This window comes from Episyrphus balteatus, chromosome 1, assembly GCF_945859705.1.
Source record: "Episyrphus balteatus chromosome 1, idEpiBalt1.1, whole genome shotgun sequence".
Classification (NCBI taxonomy): domain Eukaryota; kingdom Metazoa; phylum Arthropoda; class Insecta; order Diptera; family Syrphidae; genus Episyrphus; species Episyrphus balteatus.
Window position 1 is genome coordinate 129868886 of NC_079134.1, and position 20900 is coordinate 129889785.

General features: G+C 30.7%; 3 protein-coding genes across 3 annotated transcripts; 2 read left to right on the forward strand and 1 right to left on the reverse strand.

Annotated features, from left to right (window-relative positions):
* Positions 1–1707: 1707 nt before the first annotated feature.
* LOC129921480 (peptidyl-prolyl cis-trans isomerase H) lies at positions 1708–2560 on the forward strand. Its single transcript, XM_056003320.1, has 3 exons — positions 1708–1884; positions 1944–2120; positions 2182–2560. The coding sequence occupies exons 1-3, from the start codon at positions 1801–1803 to the stop codon at positions 2470–2472; spliced, it is 552 nt and encodes a 183-aa protein (XP_055859295.1). The 5' UTR covers positions 1708–1800; the 3' UTR covers positions 2473–2560.
* A 55-nt stretch (positions 2561–2615) lies between these two features.
* On the reverse strand, positions 2616–9301 carry LOC129921402 (post-GPI attachment to proteins factor 3). The gene is made up of 7 exons (XM_056003210.1): positions 9058–9301; positions 8836–8999; positions 8631–8783; positions 8444–8568; positions 3072–3208; positions 2811–3015; positions 2616–2750 (listed from the first exon to the last, which is right to left on the reverse strand). The coding sequence occupies exons 1-7, from the start codon at positions 9191–9193 to the stop codon at positions 2675–2677; spliced, it is 996 nt and encodes a 331-aa protein (XP_055859185.1). The 5' UTR covers positions 9194–9301; the 3' UTR covers positions 2616–2674.
* Positions 9302–11031: 1730 nt separating this feature from the next.
* Positions 11032–17840, forward strand: LOC129906272 (coenzyme Q-binding protein COQ10, mitochondrial). Its single transcript, XM_055981951.1, has 3 exons — positions 11032–11227; positions 11460–11549; positions 17128–17840. Exons 1-3 carry the CDS (start codon positions 11163–11165, stop codon positions 17579–17581), a joined length of 609 nt encoding a protein of 202 aa, XP_055837926.1. The 5' UTR covers positions 11032–11162; the 3' UTR covers positions 17582–17840.
* The last annotated feature ends 3060 nt before the right edge of the window (positions 17841–20900 follow it).

The following is a 20900-nucleotide window of genomic DNA, read 5'->3' on the forward strand; positions in this document are numbered from 1 at the left end:
ATATTTTCCAAACTGACACATCAACGTTCAGATGTGGAATTTTTTTCATACAATTACGCGTTTTCCCAAAACAAATACCTAGCGCTAGAAAGAAATAAAAAAATTTTACTTTTGTAAATTTCCCACTTTTTCACTTTTTAGGTCATTGTAGTTATGGCTTAAACCTGGTAAAATGGAAACTAATTGCCAAATCCATACAAAATTGAATACTCCTATAAATGGTGGTTCTTTTTCCTTGTCTCTAATTTGGCAGTGCCCCTTTGTTTTTTAATACTTCCGTCGAAAGTTAAGAAATTAAAAAAATAAATGGGAAATATTAACCATAAAAGCCTAGTACACAGGTCGAGCTTAATTTTAGTTCCCATACAAAATTATCTCAAAAATTTGACCGGGTATAAAATCACACATTCCTTTCCAACTACATAATACCCGACTAACAAATTTGCTTCTATAAAGCTTTACAGGAGGTGGTAATGTAGCTCCAGTAAAGCTTTATAGAAGGGATATTGTTTGTTGGGTATATATATTTTATTTGTAGTGGAAAAATTACTGAAGAAAAATTGAGAAAAAAATGTTAGCACAAATTTAGCATGGTCTGCGTACTAGGATTAAATTTATACCTGCAAAGGCTAATTACTTCGCCATTTAAAGGCTTGGCCACACCGGAGGGTATGCGGTAGCGGTAACGATATTTGTATGAAAAAAATTCCAAACTGACATATCAACGTTCAGATGTTGAATTTTTTTCATACAAATATCGTTACCTCTACCCGTACCGCTACCGCATACCCTCCGGTGTGGCCAAGCCTTAAGGCTTGGCCACACCGAAGGGTACATGCGGTAGCGGTACGGGTACTTGTATGAAAAAAATTCAAAACTGACACATCAACGTTCAGATGTGGAATTTTTTTCATACAATTACCCGTACCGCTACCGTATGTACCCTTCGGTGTGGCCAAGCCTTTAAAGGCTTGGCCACACTGGAGGGTATGCGGTAGCGGTACGGGTAGAGGTAACGATATTTGTATGAAAAAAATTCAACATCTGAACGTTGATATGTCAGTTTGGAATTTTTTTCATACAAGTACCGTTACCTCTACCCGTACCGCTACCGCATACCCTCCGGTGTGGCCAAGCCTTAAGGCTTGGCCACACCGGAGGGTACGCGGTAGCGGTACGGGTAGCGGCAACGATATTTGTATTAAAAAAATTCCACACCCGAACGTTGATGTGTCAGTTTGGAATTTTTTCCATACAAATACCCGTACCGTTACCTGTACCTCTACCGCGTACCCTCCGGTGTGGCCAAGCCTTTAAGGCTTGGCCACACCGGAGGGTATGCATTATAGCGGTAACGATATTTGTACTAACAAAATTCCACACCTGAACGTTGATGTGTCAGTTTGGAATTTTTTTCATACAAGTACCCTCACCGCTACCGCATACCCTCCAGTGTGGCCAAGCCTTTACGCGTTCATTAATCGAAGTAAAATCACAACTAGGATGGTGTAATTTGTTCACCTGCAATGACATTGGGTGCGTTCACGTACCGATCCAAGGGTATCCGGATAGGGTATCTGTGCGTACGTGAACGCACCCATTCTTAAATGGGCCTTCAGAAAAGTAAAATCGAACAAAACTATCATTATTATCGATAACAACATTTATTATCGGAAATTAATCGATATAAAAACTCATAAACGTCAAATAAACGTAAACAAAAATTACATTTTTCCGGCTGTAGTCCCGCGAAATTTTATTTATTTTTTATATTAAAACGTTTAACTAAAATTATTAATAATGCCGACTTGGAATCAAATACAAATGCAACTTCGCAGTCCCAATAATCCAGTGGTCTTTTTCGATATATCCGTTGGAACAACAGTAAGAATTTAATTCTCACAATCTTCCATTTTCCACAAAATAACTTGTATCTCTTTTAGGAAATTGGACGAATGATTTTCGAATTATTTGCCGATACTGTGCCAAAAACAGCAGAAAACTTTCGTCAATTATGCACTGGAGAATACCGACCCGATGGAGTGCCAATGGGTTACAAAGGTGCCAGTTTCCACAGAGTTATCAAAGATTTCATGATTCAAGGTGGAGATTTTGTTCATGTAAGTAACATTGATAAAGACAACTTTTACTTAATTGATTTTGATAATTGAATTCTTTTAGGGAGATGGAACTGGAGTAATGAGCATTTACAATGGCACCTTTGCCGATGAAAATTTCATTCTTAAACACGATTCGCCTGGTCTTTTGTCGCTGGCCAACAGCGGCAAAGACACCAACGGCTGCCAATTCTTCATTACCTGTGCCAAGTGTAATTTCTTGGATGGCAAACACGTGGTATTCGGACGTGTTCTCGACGGACTGTTGATAATGAGAAAGATTGAGAATGTACCAACCGGACCCAATAATAAACCTAAACTTCCCGTAACTATAAGTCAATGTGGACAAATGTAAGAAAAAAAGTTGATTTTTGTAAATAAACATTTTTTTTTATTTTAATTAAAATAAATAAAAACTTTGCGAAAACATAAATAAAATATGTTCTAAGAAAAATAGGCTTTAAATTAAAAATTAAAATTTATATCTTAAATCTAAGAGCGTGGTATATGCGCGACTAGCGTCGGAATGAACTGTAAATTTTTTTGGTATTTCGTTTTTATATTTGCTTGTTGTATTTTCCTTGTTCTAGAATTTTTTCCTTGCGCAGATTCTGGCAGTCCTCGATGATAAAACTGAAAAATTTATTTTAAATTTATTTCCAAACTTTAAGTCTTTAATTAAATGAAAATTACCTATAAAACAATCCACTTAGTGGAACAGTAGCTAAATGCCACAGGGAATGTGCATCAAAAGCCCATAAGATTGGCGGAAAATCAAGTAGTTCCAAACTCATTGATATACCAAACAGAACAAGGAATCGAACCATTTTTCGATAGTATGGTCGTCTTTTACGAACAAAATAGCACCATATTAACCATCCTAATGCACACAGAGCACCTAAGATAAACAAGTTAGAAAGATATTTTTGTTTTTGTTATAAAATTGGATCTTACCTGTTGTTATATTTGTAGCCATATTAAAGGAATAACTAAATTTTCCAACACTAAGATAGGCAAAATAGTTTAAATAGAAGGACAAAAAGAGTGCTGTTACAATTCCACGGATTATTATCGAGCGATTATGGATCATTCTGAAAGAAATATTAAATAAAGGAATGTTTCAGAGATAAATTGCTATACAAAATAAATTAAAAGAAATTGTTGAATATAGTGCGCTTATGCATCCAGCAATCACAAATGATTCCAAAGTAGTCTATGTACGCATGCGAATAGGCAGAGCATTCTCAAAACAAGGACTTTTAACCTCCTTAAAAAGTTGTATTCATTCTTAAGAGAACAGAAAAACATCCGGATTTTCAAAGTAAAAATAAGGGCAATTTGAGAAACGAGTGCCAAAAAAAGTAGAAGGATGCTATTCTAAGAGTGAAATCCGGTAGTAACAGGAAAATGATTAAAAAAAAATCATTGTTTGCTGGTTTCTTAAAAAATTGAGTCCTGCAGTGCGCCAACGACACGGGTATCAGACTTTGAACTTATTTTTTTTTTTCGACTTGTGAGAACCTATGAAAACAATCTAATAGATTTATATCAGTTATAAATTCCTCGGACACACGGTATTACCAATGATATTTCTTTACATTATTTCTTACAAACTCTAGATTTCAGGAGGATAAATTTGATCTAGTGAAGGAATTTTATTATCCGAGATTTCTAATAAAGACTGCAATAGTAGGAAACCACTAGTGGAATCGGCTAACTCAATAGTCCATATTTGAATCAATAAGCAATAAATTATGTAGAAAAATTGGTATTTCTTTACTATCAAATATAAACTATCGCATTGAACAGTTCCAGTTGGGTCAAAGTCAATAGTCAACTCTTAAAAATTATTACTACTTTTTGTGCGTGATAATTAAATTGAATAAGTTTTCATTTAAGAAGACCCTAATCTCTTTGTAATGGTCCAAGGGCTTATACCTGAAGTTTAGTTTTGTCAATCGAATTTTCTAGATTGATGTTTTCAGTTCAAGGTTATGGAAACAACAGAACTACATGCGCTATTGATGAAAGATGAATTTTAGTGAGTTTATCTTTCTTACATAAATTTGAAAAACTGTCTTGAGATTCTTGTGTTAGAATTTAGAAATCCATATAATATATGGTTTGACCAAACCCGATATTGCATACATATTTGTTGGATGGGATTTAGATCTTTCTTTGGCTTTAATGGTCACTGGTGAAAGCAAAGAAACAAGTTACATCGATTTGTTCCCAACGTTTCGGGATCGCTACCATTTTCAGGGCATATTAAATAAGTTATTTATTATGCTACAATTTAGCTCCGCCAAATTGTAGCTTAATTTAATAGAATTGGGTACTCTTAAGTCTTAATATGATAAGCACAGTGCAAGCTTCAGGAAAATAGAGAGTGATTTAAAACCGATGCACATTGGTTTTGAAGTTCTGAACGTAAAAATGGCAGGGAAAAACAGAGGCGGGTAACAAAGAATCTCTGTACGCTCGAAGTTCGGCTCAAGAGTAAACTGATGAGGTTATGAACATTCCTAGAAGCGCGAGTATTACGGTTGAATTATTTCAGAAGAGGAATGCAACTAGCTATTTCTGCTAAGCATTCCTTATAAAAATAGAGCTTAAACAAAGGGAGACATTGGGTGGTATGCAGAAAGCTTTGTCTCAGTCTCATGAGATTGAGCACCAGATAAGATGCGAGATAGAGCATTTGCAATAAGACAAAGCTCAATTTGGTATGCAAGAGGTTTGCCTTATCTCACTATCTCAGTCTCAAAAAATATTTCATTGTAAAAATGTCTTCTTCAAGTGAAAGCAGTTTTTGTTATAACACTACAAAAATAAACGAAGATACCAATATTTATGTTGTGAATATTATTAAAAAATACAGTTCTTTTGATTGTATTGTATGAAACAAATTCCAAACTGGAACATCAATATTCTGGTGTGGATTTTTTTCATACAAGTTCCCGTTCCGCTACCCGAGCAGCTACCGCATATCTTCCGGTATGTTCAAACCTTAAACATCATTCAAATCGGAGTTTAAAAAAAAAAAGTTTAGAAAAAATATTGAAATTAATCAAATTTCAAAAAGAATTACTTAGGCCTTATTTATTCACTCTCCATTATTTTTAAAGGCTCCATTAAAAATTATAAAACTGTCAAATCGCATACAAATTTTAAAATTTCCCTTTTTTAATGGCGGCTTTAAATTTAATGGAGTGTGAATAAATTGGACCTTAGTAGAGTAACTAAAGCAAATTATTAGGGAACCTGGCCGAACAGCTCTGATTTTGACGATTTTTTTTTTCAAACGTAGGTAATTAAAAATACTTTAAAGTCTATAGATTAAAAATTGCCGGTGTTGCCGTATTGTTTTTTAAAATTAAAATTAATTTTTTTTTAACAAAACCATTTTTTTTTGCTTAAATTTCATAAAACAAATGATAGCAAAAGATTCTCTAGGTAATTTAAGGAAAATATATAAAATGCAGTAAGGGACAATCTTCCATCGTTTAAGCGATAAATGCAATTTTCTAACATTCTGACCTCAAACACAAAAAAAATATTTTGAAAACAACGGCAACACCTACAAAATTTTAAAATACATTTTTAAAAAGCCAGAAGCTCATTCTTATCTCTTAAATTTAAATCCACTAAATTTAATCAAGACTTTTTGAAAAAATGGTCCTCAAACTCAGAATTAAAAAAAAAATGTTATTAGAAAAATTTAAAATGACTTTTTTCCAAACTTTTTCTAATAAAATATGAATTTATTTAAAAAAAAAATTTTTGGCCATAAATATTATCAGTTGAATTTCGAAGCAAAAAAGGTAAAATATATCACACTTTTGAAAAAAAAAATGAAAAATCACTTCAATTTCAATGGTTTTTTTTTATTAAAACTGAATTTTTGCATTGAAATAATTAATTTTCTTAAAGACTGTGGTAAATAGGAACTTTAAATTTTTGCTATTTAACTTTCAACAGTAAGGGTTATTAAATGAATAAAAAATAATTTTATGTTTAGATGTTGAACTTTAAAAAAAAAAATAAGTTACATTTTTTTCAAAACTTTTATTAAAAAAAGTTCTTCAAAAATGAAATACTTTTTAATTTTTTTCATAAACCGTAATACATTTTGACAATTCCTTTTATAATTTGAAATCATAATAAATGCGGCCAAAAAAAATTTGAAAATAAATGCATTTTATATTACGACCAAGTTTAAAAAACGACATGTTAAAATTTTTTCAATAATTTTTTTTTTTTCAAAAACCTGAGTTCAATTACCATTCTTTCAAAAGCCGTTCATTCAATTAACTTAATTTTAATTTTACATATATGACTAAGATTCTAGCTTTTAAAAAATGTATATTTGAATATTGTAGGTGTTGCCGTTGTGTTCAAATATTTTTTTTTTGTGTTTGAAGTCAATTAATAAGAAAATTGCATCTATCGCTTGAACTATGGAAGATTGTCCCTCACTCCCATATATTTTTTTTTCTTGAATTTTAAGAAAAAATTTTGAAAAAAATTTGTTTTTGTTCACAAAAATCTTCAATTAAATTTAAAAAATCAAAACGGCAACACCGGCAATTTTTAATCTATAGACTTTAAAGTATTTTTAATTACCGACATTTGAAAAAAAAGATCATCAAAATCTAAGCTGTTCGGCCGGGTTCCCCAATATTGCCAATTTTTGAGCTTTAGTTACTCCACTAACTAGTGAATTCGAACAAGGCAATCGATTTTTTCTTCCCTGTTCGATTTCACTAGTCAAAAAGTTTTTTTTATAGAAATCAAAGTATATTTTTCTAATGGTTTTTTGTGCGCTGAGCTCGAACCCGAAGTCAAAAAAATTCTATCACATCACGTTTTTGAGATATTACCATGCAAAACATCACAAAAATAGTGTTTTGGACGTCCAAAATTCAATATCTCAAAAACTTTTCACGTTAGAGCTATTCTAATGCTAGATTTAGAATTTAGAAAGTTAAAAGACGTTAGAAAAGTATAGTTTAGATACTATGGAAAATTATTTCTCGCCAATATTACTGTCATTTACGGAAAAATCGATCTTAAAAATCGTTTTTTTGTTTTTTTTTTAAATTTTTCTCAATATTTTCTAAACAAAAGTTTATAGTTTTTCCACACAATCTTAAATAATAGGTTTTAATTTTAATAATTTCATTCCAAACTTTTTAAAAATCAAAAATTTGCATTTGGTTTTTGATTGAAAAATAGGCTATTTTTTCAAATTAAATTCGTCAAAAATCCAAATATTCACTTTTTGCTCAAAAAACATTTCTAATAGATAGAAAACATAACAAAGTAGTTTTTAACCAAGTTTTGTTAAAATCCAACCATTTTTGTAAAAGATAAAAATAAAAAATCAAAAAATCGTATTTTTGCATTTTTTCCAATATTTATGAGGTTATAGAAAAAAATTGTTTGAGTAAAAGTTGTAGACATTTAGACTACCTACAACTTTTGCATTTGTTTTTTTTTTTCGACAGGACGTCTAGTTTTGACAGAAATCGTAAAAAAACCATGATTTTTGACACCCACACCACTTTTTCGCCCACCCACCCCCTCTCCCTTAATTTTTTTGTGGGCAATTTATTTTTCCCCTTTCATATACCATTTATCCTAAATTTTCCCACCACCCATATGCTGCTAATAATTTGTTCAACTTTTGCCCTCTGAAAACCGGATTGGCACTAGTCTACTAAGGCAGAATATAATTGTTTTTTATAATAATTGTTTTGCTTTTTCATTATGAATATTTTATTACAGGACCAGAAAGTGTAGCCGTATCGATAGGCGAATCCTCTAATTACGTTTCAAAAGCAACGAAAATTTTGAAGGATTCGTCACTTATTTAGCCAAATTATTTGTTTGGCATAAACAGCAACGAATCGTAAAAAAAACATCATTCTGGTATACAAAAGGTATACAAACATTTTAAAAACTAGAAGCATAATTTTCCAAATAGAAAATATAGAATAGAAGGAACAACTGGGAATTTGGCTGTTCAAAGTCTTAGAGCCATTGCTGAGAGGTTTGATTCTTATTTAAATTTGATTTCTTTTTTAATTTCCCCTACAATTGTCGTTAGGTTACGATAGACTGAGAAAGGATGGTTAATAACAAAACCTTCGGTACTTCTTGATTACGTTATCTGCTCTGATTATGAATATATGTTTTCATGAGACTTATACGTATTCAGCTTTGTTTTTTCGTCTCAAATTCGACCGTTCATTTTTGAAAATTAAATTAAGTTTAAAAAATCAAGTAAGCAGTCTTTTTCAATACTTCTTTTTGCTACTTACCGAATAATCATGCAGTAAAGCATTGCTAAAACTATAGAATAAGCAAATGTGTAATCTAAAAGTTCAGTAATTGGAAAGTCTCTTGTATGAAAGATTGTTGACCATGTCCATCCATTAAGAGAAACCTATTTAAATGTAAAAGATTGAATAATTTCCTCATCATCATTTCCTTAATCAATCGTCTTACCAAAGTGAAAATGTGCCAAAGTTTATAGCAGGGACTATCCTTTCGCACTTCCCTTCGGAGTCTTCTAATTCCTTTTAAATGTGCAATTAGATTCATAATTGAGAACAAAACAGAAGCAGGTTCCTGCATTCCCAAATATCTCACAAATGGCCACTAAATAAAGTTTATTTATTATTTGAAATAAGTTCCGTTTATGTCATCAAACCTTTCCATAAAATTGTGGAACTTGCCATCCTCGATCTAAAAATGCATCAACTGTCTTCCACATGCAATGATATTGACATTCGTCCACACAAATCCAAAGGAACATTTCATCGAAAATAGTTTGTTGATAGAATTTAATTGCTTGTTCTTGAATACCAATTCCATCTAAACAAAACAAAATTAATAACATAAATAAATAAAATTCAACAAAAATCAATCATACCTTCAGTGCAATTGTTTCGTTCACAGTTTTGTCGGCAATTTCGAAAGAATTGCGTTCGATCACCATTTGAACAGGTACCATAACCAATACAAAATAAAAAGACTATTGCAAAGATAATATTTTTGTAGGGAATCATTTTGCTATTACATATTATTTTACTAATAAAAATTTTTATTTATAAAAAGAAAACCAAAACTTTTTCTAGGAGTTATGTGATATGGATTGAATTTTGTTATTAATTATTTTTTTTCATTTTGACGTTTTTAAGAAAATCAATTTTTACTGTCGATAATTTGAATGTTATCGATAATTTAATAAGGGTTCTACATTGGTGATTTTCTTGGGTGAATCATCTTGAAAAAGGGCACTGTAGAGCAGGTTTAATTTATGTGGGTTTCATTTACTCCACTGAGGGGTATACAGTAGATATACTTCGAATTTTGCCTTTTTTCAGGAGTGATCGAACGTAAATGAGAGAAGATTTTCATTTTTAAAAGGTGTGAGTGCCATATTTCTATATGAAAAAAAATTTGTCAAAAATAAACAACTCAAACGCTTACGGCCATATTATTTACAAGTATATTATTCATATTATTCACTAGTTTAAAAAAATACATCTGGATGTAAAGTAATTGAAATGTCAAAAATTAATCCAAATCCATGATAGTCACTATCACACAGAAAAAAAACCTAATTTTGAACTATTTTTTAACTATTTTCATAATTAAAATTGGGTTAAATGTTTTGGATTTGCATTTATTTTTGACATTTGACAATTTTACATCCAGATGTATTTTTTAAACTAGTGAATAATATGGCAGTTAAACATGTCAATTACGTAACCCAACTAAGATTTCAGCTTCGGTTAAGGTATTACAAAAGCTACATTTCAGCTTCTTTTAGACTTTAGTAAGGTTGTTGGGCATGGAAAAAGGAGAACGTTATACAAGTTTTACCCTTTATAAGAATGTACTTAGAAGGTCTATAAGAAACTTAAACGAAGCTTTACCGAAGCTCTACCAAAGCTTTGAGATTTGACAGATAGCTTCGGAAGAGCTTGTATAGTTCTTTAATGCATGTCTTATGGAAATTAAAAAAAACAAGTACAAAAACAAAAAAAGAATTTTCTTTTTTAATTGGTTTTAATTTTAAATCATGAATTTTATTTTTTAATCTGAAATTATATACAACATTCCATTAGATTTTAGTATATCTATCATATAAATAATTTTAAAAGTACCTATATAATTTTTTTTACCACACCCAGGAATCGAACTTCGTACCTACTTGGTGGCAGTCCGCCACTCAACCCACTCGGCCATACTAGTATATTCATTAATGATCAAAAAGTGTCCGAGCTAGATTATTCATTATCAAAGCCAAAAATCAAATACAAACTTGGTAATTTCTGTAAAGCTTCTATAAATTCATTAAACAAGCTTATCCGAAAAAACGCTTTCTTCGGTTAAGTTTCTTTAACAGTATTTAAACAACTTATTAAAAGTTGTTAAAAAAGTTCTATAAGCAATTAAATTCTGAAGCAAGCTCAATTCAAGCTGTATAAGAAGTATTACCTGTGATATTTCAATTTATAGAAGCTGTTGTGTTAGTTGGGAAGTGTCCATGCAAGTCCTCATGCAAAAAAGGTATAAATGAGACTAAAAACCTGCAGAAAATCTGGATTACTCACTCCATAGTCCTAATATCACTCCGGACTAAACCAGTTTTTACCCTTTTAAGCCTGGTACGCAGATCGAGATAAATTTTTGCTCCCATACAAAATATCGAAAAAATTTAGCCGAGCTAAAATTTATCTGAGTTTAACTGGACATGCTTTTACGCCGTAAGAATTGACTCATGTAAAACTGGCATTATTTTCATTTAGATGATCTGCAAAAGTTAACAGCTCTGAACTATTCCATTCGTCGATAACAACAACAAAATCCGCTGCATATTTTTTTTTTTTAATTTCATCACAAAACGTCAGTGTGCCAAAGCAAATTTGCAAAAAAATACAAAAATGATGTATCCAACAGTTTCGAGTCAGTATTCGTAGTTTAAACTATTTTTTTAATCGACTATTTTAATAACAAAACATTTTGAAAATGTTTAGAAAAGTACGTAGTATAGTACCCGTTAAAGGTATCTACAAGGCTGCATGTGAATTTTCGTAAGTCATTTAAATAAAACATTTAAAATCTGCCTTTCAAAACAACAACTTACATAACCCCAGTTTATCAAAACAAACAAATTTGCAGAGAATTTTTCAAAAAAATTCAATGTCATCATGTGTATTGAAAATTTGATCTGTAATTAGATTTGCAAGGCTAAATGATAACTTACTCGAATTTCCTTGATATTGAACTTTGTATATTGAATGAAGGTTGTTTTTTTTTTTCTAGTACCTCACAAGGAAATTTGGAAAGATCATTCTTTACTATCAGTGATTTAACAAACAGAAACAAGGAATATGTTAAAAAAGAACTATTGGGGTAAGTTGTAACACATGCTGAATAATAAAATAAAAGTGACTCATTAAAAAGCTCAAGGCCATCTCTTATTGACATGTAATGAAGGCATTGTTATCTAGGTTTTTGCTTAAATTTAAAAAAAAAAACATTTTTCTTTCATAACGAAGCAGATCGGATAGATGCATCTAAAGCTTGTTAACAAGTTGTCTTGGAGCTTGAAAATGCACAAATCAAAGTACACTTACATACCGAAAAAGTCCGTCCTCTGTGAACTCGTTTTGAAAGTATTTTTTTTTTTTGATACTTAAACTTAAGTAGTACAAGTAGTTTCATTATGTATCTGACCTAGTCTAAGCAATAGTTTGGTCTAAAAACTGTGGCTTCTTAAACGTAAATCTGCTTAAACCAAAACAACAATTCAAGTTCTTAAAACTCCTAATATTTAGAAGAGGCCAAGTAAATCTATGATTGCATTTCAAGACCATCAACATGTTATTTCTTAAAAGTTGGAGTCAGTGTCTACAAATCACCTGTTATTCCGCCTAAACTTATAACTGTAATAAAACCAAATAGAAAAAATTTCTATCGTAACCAGTTTTAGCTTTTTTTGTTCAGTGTATTTTAAATTTCATCATCTTACGTTTTAGTTCACCACAATCACGAATGAATGAATTTTACAAATTTATTTTTTTTTATAATTTTCTACAATAACAGCTGACCCGGCGGACTTCGTTACGTTTTTTCTGCTATTTACTTCCAATTTTGGAGTTGGCAATCATTCGAAAAAAAAAAAAAAAATGGGTCACAACATCAAATAGGGTAACGTACCCAGTGACCGACACCCTTAAGGGATAGTTTGTGTTTGAAAATTCATAACTTTCCCTACACTGCTTCAATTTTAATTATTTAAATGGTCAATTTAACTATAAGAAATGGTTTTTAAGTATAATGAAAGCATAAATAATTTAGTAATTCCTTAAAAATATCAAAATTAAAAATGTAATACCTTACCGGTTTTTTAGTTACCGACACCATTTTTTCAGTAGTGGACACCCGATTTTTTTAGTAATGGACACCCATATCTAAGCTGCATTTACACTCTTGGTTTTATCGCCGGTGTGTAAGATGTCCATTTTTGAATTAGAACCGAAAACAAGACGGTTTTACTACTGACATTCTCCCATTGTACGGTGTTAGTTCAAAAAGGAACATCGTACACCGGCGATAAAACTGAGAGTGTAAATGCAGATAAGCATTCAACTACATTTAATGCACTTTGCAGATCTTCGTATCTTTGTTTTGCTTCTGTTTTTTTGATGAAAAAGGAAATACATCCTTTTTTTTAACAAGAAAATTAAAAGTTGCCATCGAATACGTCAAAAATTATATTTTTACGATCATACGTTAACGTTTTGACTTTTGCCGTATCTATTTAATCAGTAGAAAAATGTAGGGACAGTTAGCTTAAAAGCAAAAATGGAATGATAAAATGAAAAGTCGAATGAAAACTCCGATGGTAAAAACTTTATCATTTCATTTTTTCACAGAACCAGAATAAGGACCCAGACAAAACGTTACATGCCTTAAAATTAAAAAGAAAGATTTAGGAACACGAAGAAGATTTGACCTCAAACTTGAAGATGGAAGTTTTCTTTGTAAATTAAAAGCTAGCATGTGTGAACTTAAGGGAAATAAAAACAGGCAAACAAGGGCTAAGTTTTTAGCGTGTGCATGAAAATGATTTTCAAACAATACACACACCTTGCATAAATGGAATGAATTTTTTTCAGATTAATTTCACACTTTTTAAAAGTAATTTTACACAATCGAAAGGAAACCCACTTTATAAACTTATTTAAAAGCGCTACGCGATGCTTTGAATCTTTTGTTTTTTTACACGGTGAACTGTAAACTAGACCTTAGGAGCAAACAAAAAGTGGTTTGAAAAAAATTGGGCCTTTTCGGCGAGATCTTTTATACTGCTATTCTACAGAAAAAGAACGGTGTCCATAACTAATATCATCAAACGTGTCTAATTGCGCCAGTTATGGACACCAGTGTCGGTCACTGAATTTCGTTGAACATTATATTCTAGTTATGAACACCCCACGTAAAATTAAATAATGTTATTATTTTTGTAATAACTTAAATTGAAATAGATCTAAAAAGCAATTCTCTAACAAAATATTCAATTTTAATTTTTGTACCATATACAGATATATTGTTTAAACAATGATTTGTTCTTACGTCTTTCTTAAGAATTTCTCAAGTTTAATGCACTTCACAGAGGTTCGAAACTTGTCCCTTTTATTACAACAAAACCAATCACTACCAACCATGAAGTAAAGTGTTTTCTGATGGAATATACATGCCTAAACGCGTTAAAAATAGTTTTCGTACGCTACACCCTAACGAAACCTTAAGAAAACGGAAAAACTGTGCCAGGTGTCGGTAACTGGCAAGGGTGTCGGTCACTGGGTAGTTTACCCTATAGGTCTTTATAAATAAAAGAATGTGTTTTTTGAATTATATTGATCGCAGTATCAAGATTGATGTTTTCAGTCTTAAAGAAAATGAGAGACCCTTAGAATATCAAATATGTAGTATGAATTTAGGCTATTCATATGATTACATAGTTGGAAAACTATTTTTTTTTAACCTCTTGAAAACAATACAAAGCCGTGACTTGTAGCTGTAATTATAACGCATAAGGCTATAAAACTGCATATGTACTCTCATTTTGGTTAAACCTCCACTACTAAAATTTGATGTCAACTTCTAAAAAGGTGGAGGTTCTAAATTCGACTTACCTGATATACCCAAAAAATTTCATTAAAATCGTTCCAAAAATATACAAAAAAAATTTTTAATTGGACCACCCTAACCATTTTATGGTATAGAAATTAAGTTGGCCGATTCTCAGACCTAACCGTCATACACAAAAGAATTCGTAAAGATCATTCCAAAAATATAAAAAAAAAAATTTGGCTGGGCCACCCTAACAATTTAGAGGTATGAAAAATAGATGTTGGCCAATTCTCAGACCTATCCGATAAGCACACAAATTTTCATAAAAATCGGTCCAGCCGTTTCGCAGGAGTTTGGATTGACTAAAACCATGAACATTTAAAAATGTTCATTAGGGTGGAGTGATTTTATTTTTGTTTTTTATTTTCGAATTGGCATAGTAATAAAAAGTTGCGCTATTTATAAACGAACAAAACTGTATACTTAAAATGTTTAAATAATTTCATTTTGAGGTGCCCCAAGCCCTCTTAATGCTTAAAAAGGGGACTTTTGACCTTTAAATTAAATGAGGAAAAACAAGTTATTTTTTTTAAGTTTCTCACTCAGTGAAACATGAATTAAAAAAAAAAGTAAGTTGAACTCTATTTTTCCCCATTTAATTTAAAGGTCAAAAAGTCCCCTTTTTAAGCATTCAGAGGGCTTGGGGCACCTCAAAATGAAATTATTTAAAAATTTTAAGTATAAAAGCCTGGTACGCTGCTCGCGCTAAATTTTAGCTTCCATACAAATTATCGAAAATTTTTAGCCGAGCTAAAATGGATCCCATACAAGTTATCGATAACTTGTATGGGAATTTTATCTTGGCTAAAATTTAGCGCGAGCAGCGTACCAGGCTAAAGTTTTGTTCGTTTATAAATAGCGCAACTTTTTATTACTATGCCAATTCGAAAAAAATAAAAATAAAATCGCTCCACCTTAATGTTCATAGCTGTTGCAATATTTCTTTGAAAAAATATTGAAATTCGTTTTTCGATGCCAAAATGTAGAAAAAAATATTTTATGAAAAATTTTAAACACCTGTTGTATAAAAAAAATCCATAGGAACTTAATGGTAATAGTTTTTATCATATCTAGAGTTACTAGAAAGTTATTGTAACGAAGTGCCAATTTTTTCACATTGTTGTCACAAATGCATGGACTCCATCAGTTTTTTGATCAGTCATAGGTATTTTACAATAATTCTTCTATCTAATATATTACCATTAAAAAAAAAAAAATGTTCTAACCGTTGAATAGTGGCTATAAAAAGTAATTTAACTTTTTTTAAAATGCAAAGTAGAAAAAAAAAACATTTGTTTGCTCAGTTTAAGCATGGACATCGTGCATCGGAACAGCTAGTTCTGAATTTATTAATGATGTTGTTTTGAAGAAAAATTGAGATTTTCGGTCCCGTTGGCCCGATGCAACCTTTTAAAAAATGTTGGTACGTTTTCGAATTTATTTTGAGTTCTCAATCTTATTGGGCTACATTAAATTCACAATTAATTTACAAATACTAGCCGGGATTTACTATTTAAATGTTTTTCACCTTATTGACCTCAAAAATCGTAATAAAAAGACAAAAAATCGTTATTTTAATTTTAAATTCTTTTTATTCAATACGAATGTATTTCGGTTCTCAGCTGCGGAATCATCATCAGCGAAGAATGACTGTCGTTCGCTGGCTTAAAGTTTCAACAACATGGGTTTGATCTCTAAACGAAGTTAGGAGAAGTTTTCAGAAAAAAATTTTTGAAAATCCATGGAGCCGTTTTAAAAACAAAAAATCGCTTAATCAAAATTTTCAAGCATAATTCAAAAAATTATTTGGTATGGGAAATATTAATCCATACAAAGTTACAATAAAATTCCTAGGTTTGTTTTAAAAAAATCAAAAAGACGAAGAATATTCGAGACCGAGCCCATTTAATTTTTAGGTTTCAAACTTGAATCCATCAACTACGACTTAAATTGAGCAGTTAGAAATGCAGGTTATAGCAGAGGATTATCTCAATTTTTTCATTAACTGTCACGTAGTTTTAACATTAAAATTCAGCATAAATATAAGTTCCAGACTTTTTGTGCACTTATTAGGAAGTCTTTAAAATTAATGAGAGTTGGGAAAGAATTCTCTCACTAGGAAATAAAACTACGAAAGACTGCCAAAAAGTCTGGAACAAGTTGAACACCATTAAACAACACAATTTCATATTTTATGCTTAATTCGATAAACATCAACACTTTTAAAATGCAAAAAACACGTAAACGCGATTTAAATTAAAAATCACTACAATTTTAATTTGTTTTCTTTTTTATTTATTTGTTTGAAATACGTCAACTTTTCATTTGACATAACTCATATTTCTGCCGGAAGAAATACTTTGGGCTAAATTTGTCAGGGTGGGGAAATTTTGTACTCTCTCGTGAGCGCTCTCTTCTACACAATTTTTGAAGTTGGAAACAGAATCTGACCAAAAATAACCAAATATTACTAAATTCGGCAGTTTTAAACTGAGTGTGGAACGGACCTATAAATACTATCCATTGTCTGATATAACTCTCATCTTTGCAATGTCTTAAAGATTCTACGATGGATTGGATTCAGTGAGTTCTTTTAACACTATCGTGTTTTCGATTATACGCGTACCTTGTTAAAAGCATATTCCGTTGCTTTCATTTTTATATAACGTACTTTGAAATAGCGAGATTACTTTTAGCTAATGTTTTAAGATTTTTATTTAGGCTGTTTATTCGAAGATTTTAGAAGCAACACTCATTTAATTTTCAATCTAACAAATATCTTCTCTTTCAGATATTCCATGGCCGAGATGTACGAAGTCGTTGCCGATGTTAAAAACTATTACCAATTCGTGCCATATGTGAAAAAATCCCATGTGCACAGTCAAAGAGGGGAGAACTTTCGAGCTGATTTAATTGTTGGATTCCCACCCCTCAACGAAAAATATACATCTAATGTAACACTTGAAGAACCGAAATTAGTACAAGCTGTATGTAAAGATGGACGATTATTTAACTATTTACTCAATGAATGGCGATTCAGCCCTGGCCTCAAAGATATTCCACAATCGTGTGTGTTGGACTTTAAAGTGTTGTTTGAGTTTAAGTCAATTATTCACAGTAACATTGCCAATTTGTTTTTCGACTTGATATGCGATCAAATGGAAAGTGCATTCCAAACTGAAGCACAAAGACGATTTGGTCCACCATCGATCAAAAGCCATATCCTCTCTTCGAAGCGATCGTGACAAGATACAAATTTAGAGAATTGAGATACCTTCTTGTGTAAAAATAAACAAAACTGAGCACTTTTTTTTAACTAAAATTTACATTAGATATGCTGTGTGTGCTAAAGGAACCATTTAAATGGTTTGAAATCTACTCTAAATGATATTTATTTTATGTTAGTCTTTTTATTAAAAAATGAAACCAAATGTTATATTATTTTTATTTTGTACATAAATTTATTATAATCGTGGATGTAAATAAAGTTATGTAATTAATAAATTCATTTATGTTTTAATTATTTTGATCAACAGTTTCTGAGTATGTATCACGAGGTGGAATTGAAATGAACTTATGATTATGATCTAGGATATGGAATTGATGTTTCGAAGTAAGCATCGCATTTTGATTTAGCACAAAGAGTACACTGAAAATAATAAATTTCGTAAAATTACGAAAATCCTTTCATACACTACATTTTCGTTGGCCCAACGAAACTTTCGTTGGCTCAACGAAAATATGTAATTTTTCGTAATATGAAAACCTTCATCAATTAATGAAAACGTTTCATACACTTTTTCTCCCTACCTAGTGCCAAAAAATCCAACTTAATGAAAAGATTCATCACTTAACGAAAAATTTCATACTCATTTTAAAGAATAAAAATGAGAATTTTTTCTTTACTTTATCAAAGTTTTAATTAAGTAACGAAAAAATTCATTAACTTATGAAATTCAACATTAACTAACGAAAATCTTCATAAGCTTATGAAAATTCTTCATATACTAATGAAATATTACATCGGCTTATGAAAAAATACATCAGTTAACGAAAAAAAATCGTTGCCTTACAAAAAAAAACGTAGCCTTGGGTGCATTTCTGTTTTAACGATTAAAAATTGAATCTTGCTGGATATAGTTCACATTATGTTTTTGTTTAAAAATCTATGTAAGTTGGGCTGAGTATAAACAATATTTGCGTATTGACAAGGTGTCTCACGATAAGTCAGTCAACTGATGAGAGATGAGTCCAAGTGAGTTCCACCGGGATAAATGCCAATTTTTTGTTTGGACTATTAAATCAATGATTTAACAGGTCCAATTAAATATTTATAAAAAGAAAAATGAATGAAAAAATTCGTAGGTTAACGAAAAAATTCGTAATTCTACGAAAAGAATGTAAAAATAATCTACTAAAAAAATAATGAATACAACGAAAAGTTTCGTTAGCTAACGAATATTTTTTCGTAATTTAATTAAAATATTCATAAAATTAACGAAAAACTTCGTTAGCTTACGAAAGTTTTAATTAAATTTTACGTTAATTGATGAAAAAAATTCGTAAAGTGATGTAAAAATTCATTAATTCTCGATCAAAAATTTTTATGAAAAATTGCATTAAAATACGAAAGTTTTCGTTAATTGATGAAGTTCTTCATTAACGTAGGAAAGCCATTTCGTTGAGCCAATTAAATTTTTCATCGGCTGAAAATTAATTAAATTTTCGTTGGCTCAACGAATTTTTTCGTTGTATTTACGTAAGGATTTGGTTCAGTGTAATGTATCTTTTATAGCCCAGTCATTTTAGTCATTTTTAAGCCCAATCTGCGGAAAAATTCCTACTGGGCCGAATTTTGGTATACAGCTTAATGACGGCTTTGTTATGAAGATGTGAAAAATCGACATTGATATCGTGTCCGCGTTAAGAGTTATAGGGGTCAAAAGGTCACAAAAACTGGTTTTTCACGATTTTCAGCAAAATGGTAAGTCTTATCAAAAAATATTCAATGCAAGAATTGTAGACCAGATTATTATATATAAAAAGTGTCATGACACTTTTTTTCCTAAGACCCACCGTTTCTTAGGTATAACGATTCAAAAAGTTGAAGTTTAGTTGTAATCGTCATTATCCTATTCCTGAAAAAAAAACTCCTAACTGAAAAGTTCCTGAAATTTCATTATTTTTTTAGCTTGAATTTCGTTCCTCAACTGTTAAGAATATGGGGAAACCAAAAAAAATGGAAATTTTCGCCATTTTTCCGATTGGGGCCCTTCTTCCGAAACCATTTCCCTGGGAATTTTTGTTTAGAATATGTCTGAAAATATACAGGGTGTGCAATAGAGAATGGACAACCCTAAAACGGCTTATAGCTACACTTATGATTGTTCTAAAAACAGATAGAAAAAAGTTCTATCGCAACCAGTTCATAAAATATGAACTTTTTTTCGTTCAGTGTATTTTAAATTTTATCATCTTATGTTTTCGTTCACTACAACCACGAATGAATGAATTTTATTTATTTCTTTTTTTTATAATTTTCTACAATAATTGGATGAGTACATAAACACTTTAAAAATTTCATAGCTATTGCACATTTTCGTAAAAGAAATTTTGAAATCTGTTTTTTGATGCAAAATGTAAAAAAAGTATTTTATGAAAAATTTTAAACACCTGTGGTATAAAATAAATCTATAGAAACCTAGGTGGCCATCTTTCTTAAAAATATTCTCCTTATACCAGAATATTTTTAAGAAAGTTGGCCACCTAGGTTTCTATAGATTTATTTTATACCACAGGTGTTTAAAATTTTTCATAAAATACTTTTTTTACATTTTGCATCAAAAAACAGATTTCAAAATTTTTTTTACGAAAATGTGCAATAGCTATGAAATTTTTAAAGTGTTTATGTACTCATCCAATCATTGTAGAAAATTATAAAAAAAAGAAATAAATAAAATTCATTCATTCGTGGTTGTAGTGAACGAAAACATAAGATGATAAAATTTAAAATACACTGAACGAAAAAAAGTCCATATTTTATGAACTGGTTGCGATAGAACTTTTTTCTATCTGTTTTTAGAACAATCATAAGTGTAGCTATAAGCCGTTTTAGGGTTGTCCATTCTCTATTGCACACCCTGTATATTTTCAGACATATTCTAAACAAAAATTCCCAGGGAAATGGTTTCGGAAGAAGGGCCCCAATCGGAAAAATGGCGAAAATTTCCATTTTTTTTGGTTTCCCCATATTCTTAACAGTTGAGGAACGAAATTCAAGCTAAAAAAATAATGAAATTTCAGGAACTTTTCAGTTAGGAGTTTTTTTTTCAGGAATAGGATTATGACGATTACAACTAAACTTCAACTTTTTGAATCGTTATACCTAAGAAACGGTGGGTCTTAGGAAAAAAAGTGTCATGACACTTTTTATATATAATAATCTGGTCTACAATTCTTGCATTGAATATTTTTTGATAAGACTTACCGTTTTGCTGAAAATCGTGAAAAACCAGTTTTTGTGACCTTTTGACCCCTATAACTCTTAACGCGGACACGATATCA

Excerpts from the sequence above, each read along its gene's own strand:
- LOC129921480 (XM_056003320.1), top strand. The coding sequence starts at position 1,801 with ATGCCGACTTGGAATCAAATACAAATGCAACTTCGCAGTCCCAATAAT. Across the intron at positions 1,885-1,943 it reads ATATATCCGTTGGAACAACA|GAAATTGGACGAATGATTTT; the intron begins GTAAGAATTTAA and ends TATCTCTTTTAG. Across the intron at positions 2,121-2,181 it reads AAGGTGGAGATTTTGTTCAT|GGAGATGGAACTGGAGTAAT; the intron begins GTAAGTAACATT and ends GAATTCTTTTAG.
- LOC129921402 (XM_056003210.1), bottom strand. The coding sequence starts at position 9,193 with ATGATTCCCTACAAAAATATTATCTTTGCAATAGTCTTTTTATTTTGT. Across the intron at positions 3,209-8,443 it reads CTTTACTGCATGATTATTCG|AATGATCCATAATCGCTCGA; the intron begins GTAAGTAGCAAA and ends TATTTCTTTCAG. Across the intron at positions 3,016-3,071 it reads GGCTACAAATATAACAACAG|GTGCTCTGTGTGCATTAGGA; the intron begins GTAAGATCCAAT and ends TGTTTATCTTAG.
- LOC129906272 (XM_055981951.1), top strand. The coding sequence starts at position 11,163 with ATGTTTAGAAAAGTACGTAGTATAGTACCCGTTAAAGGTATCTACAAG. Across the intron at positions 11,228-11,459 it reads AAGGCTGCATGTGAATTTTC|TACCTCACAAGGAAATTTGG; the intron begins GTAAGTCATTTA and ends TTTTTTTTCTAG. Across the intron at positions 11,550-17,127 it reads GTTAAAAAAGAACTATTGGG|ATATTCCATGGCCGAGATGT; the intron begins GTAAGTTGTAAC and ends CTTCTCTTTCAG.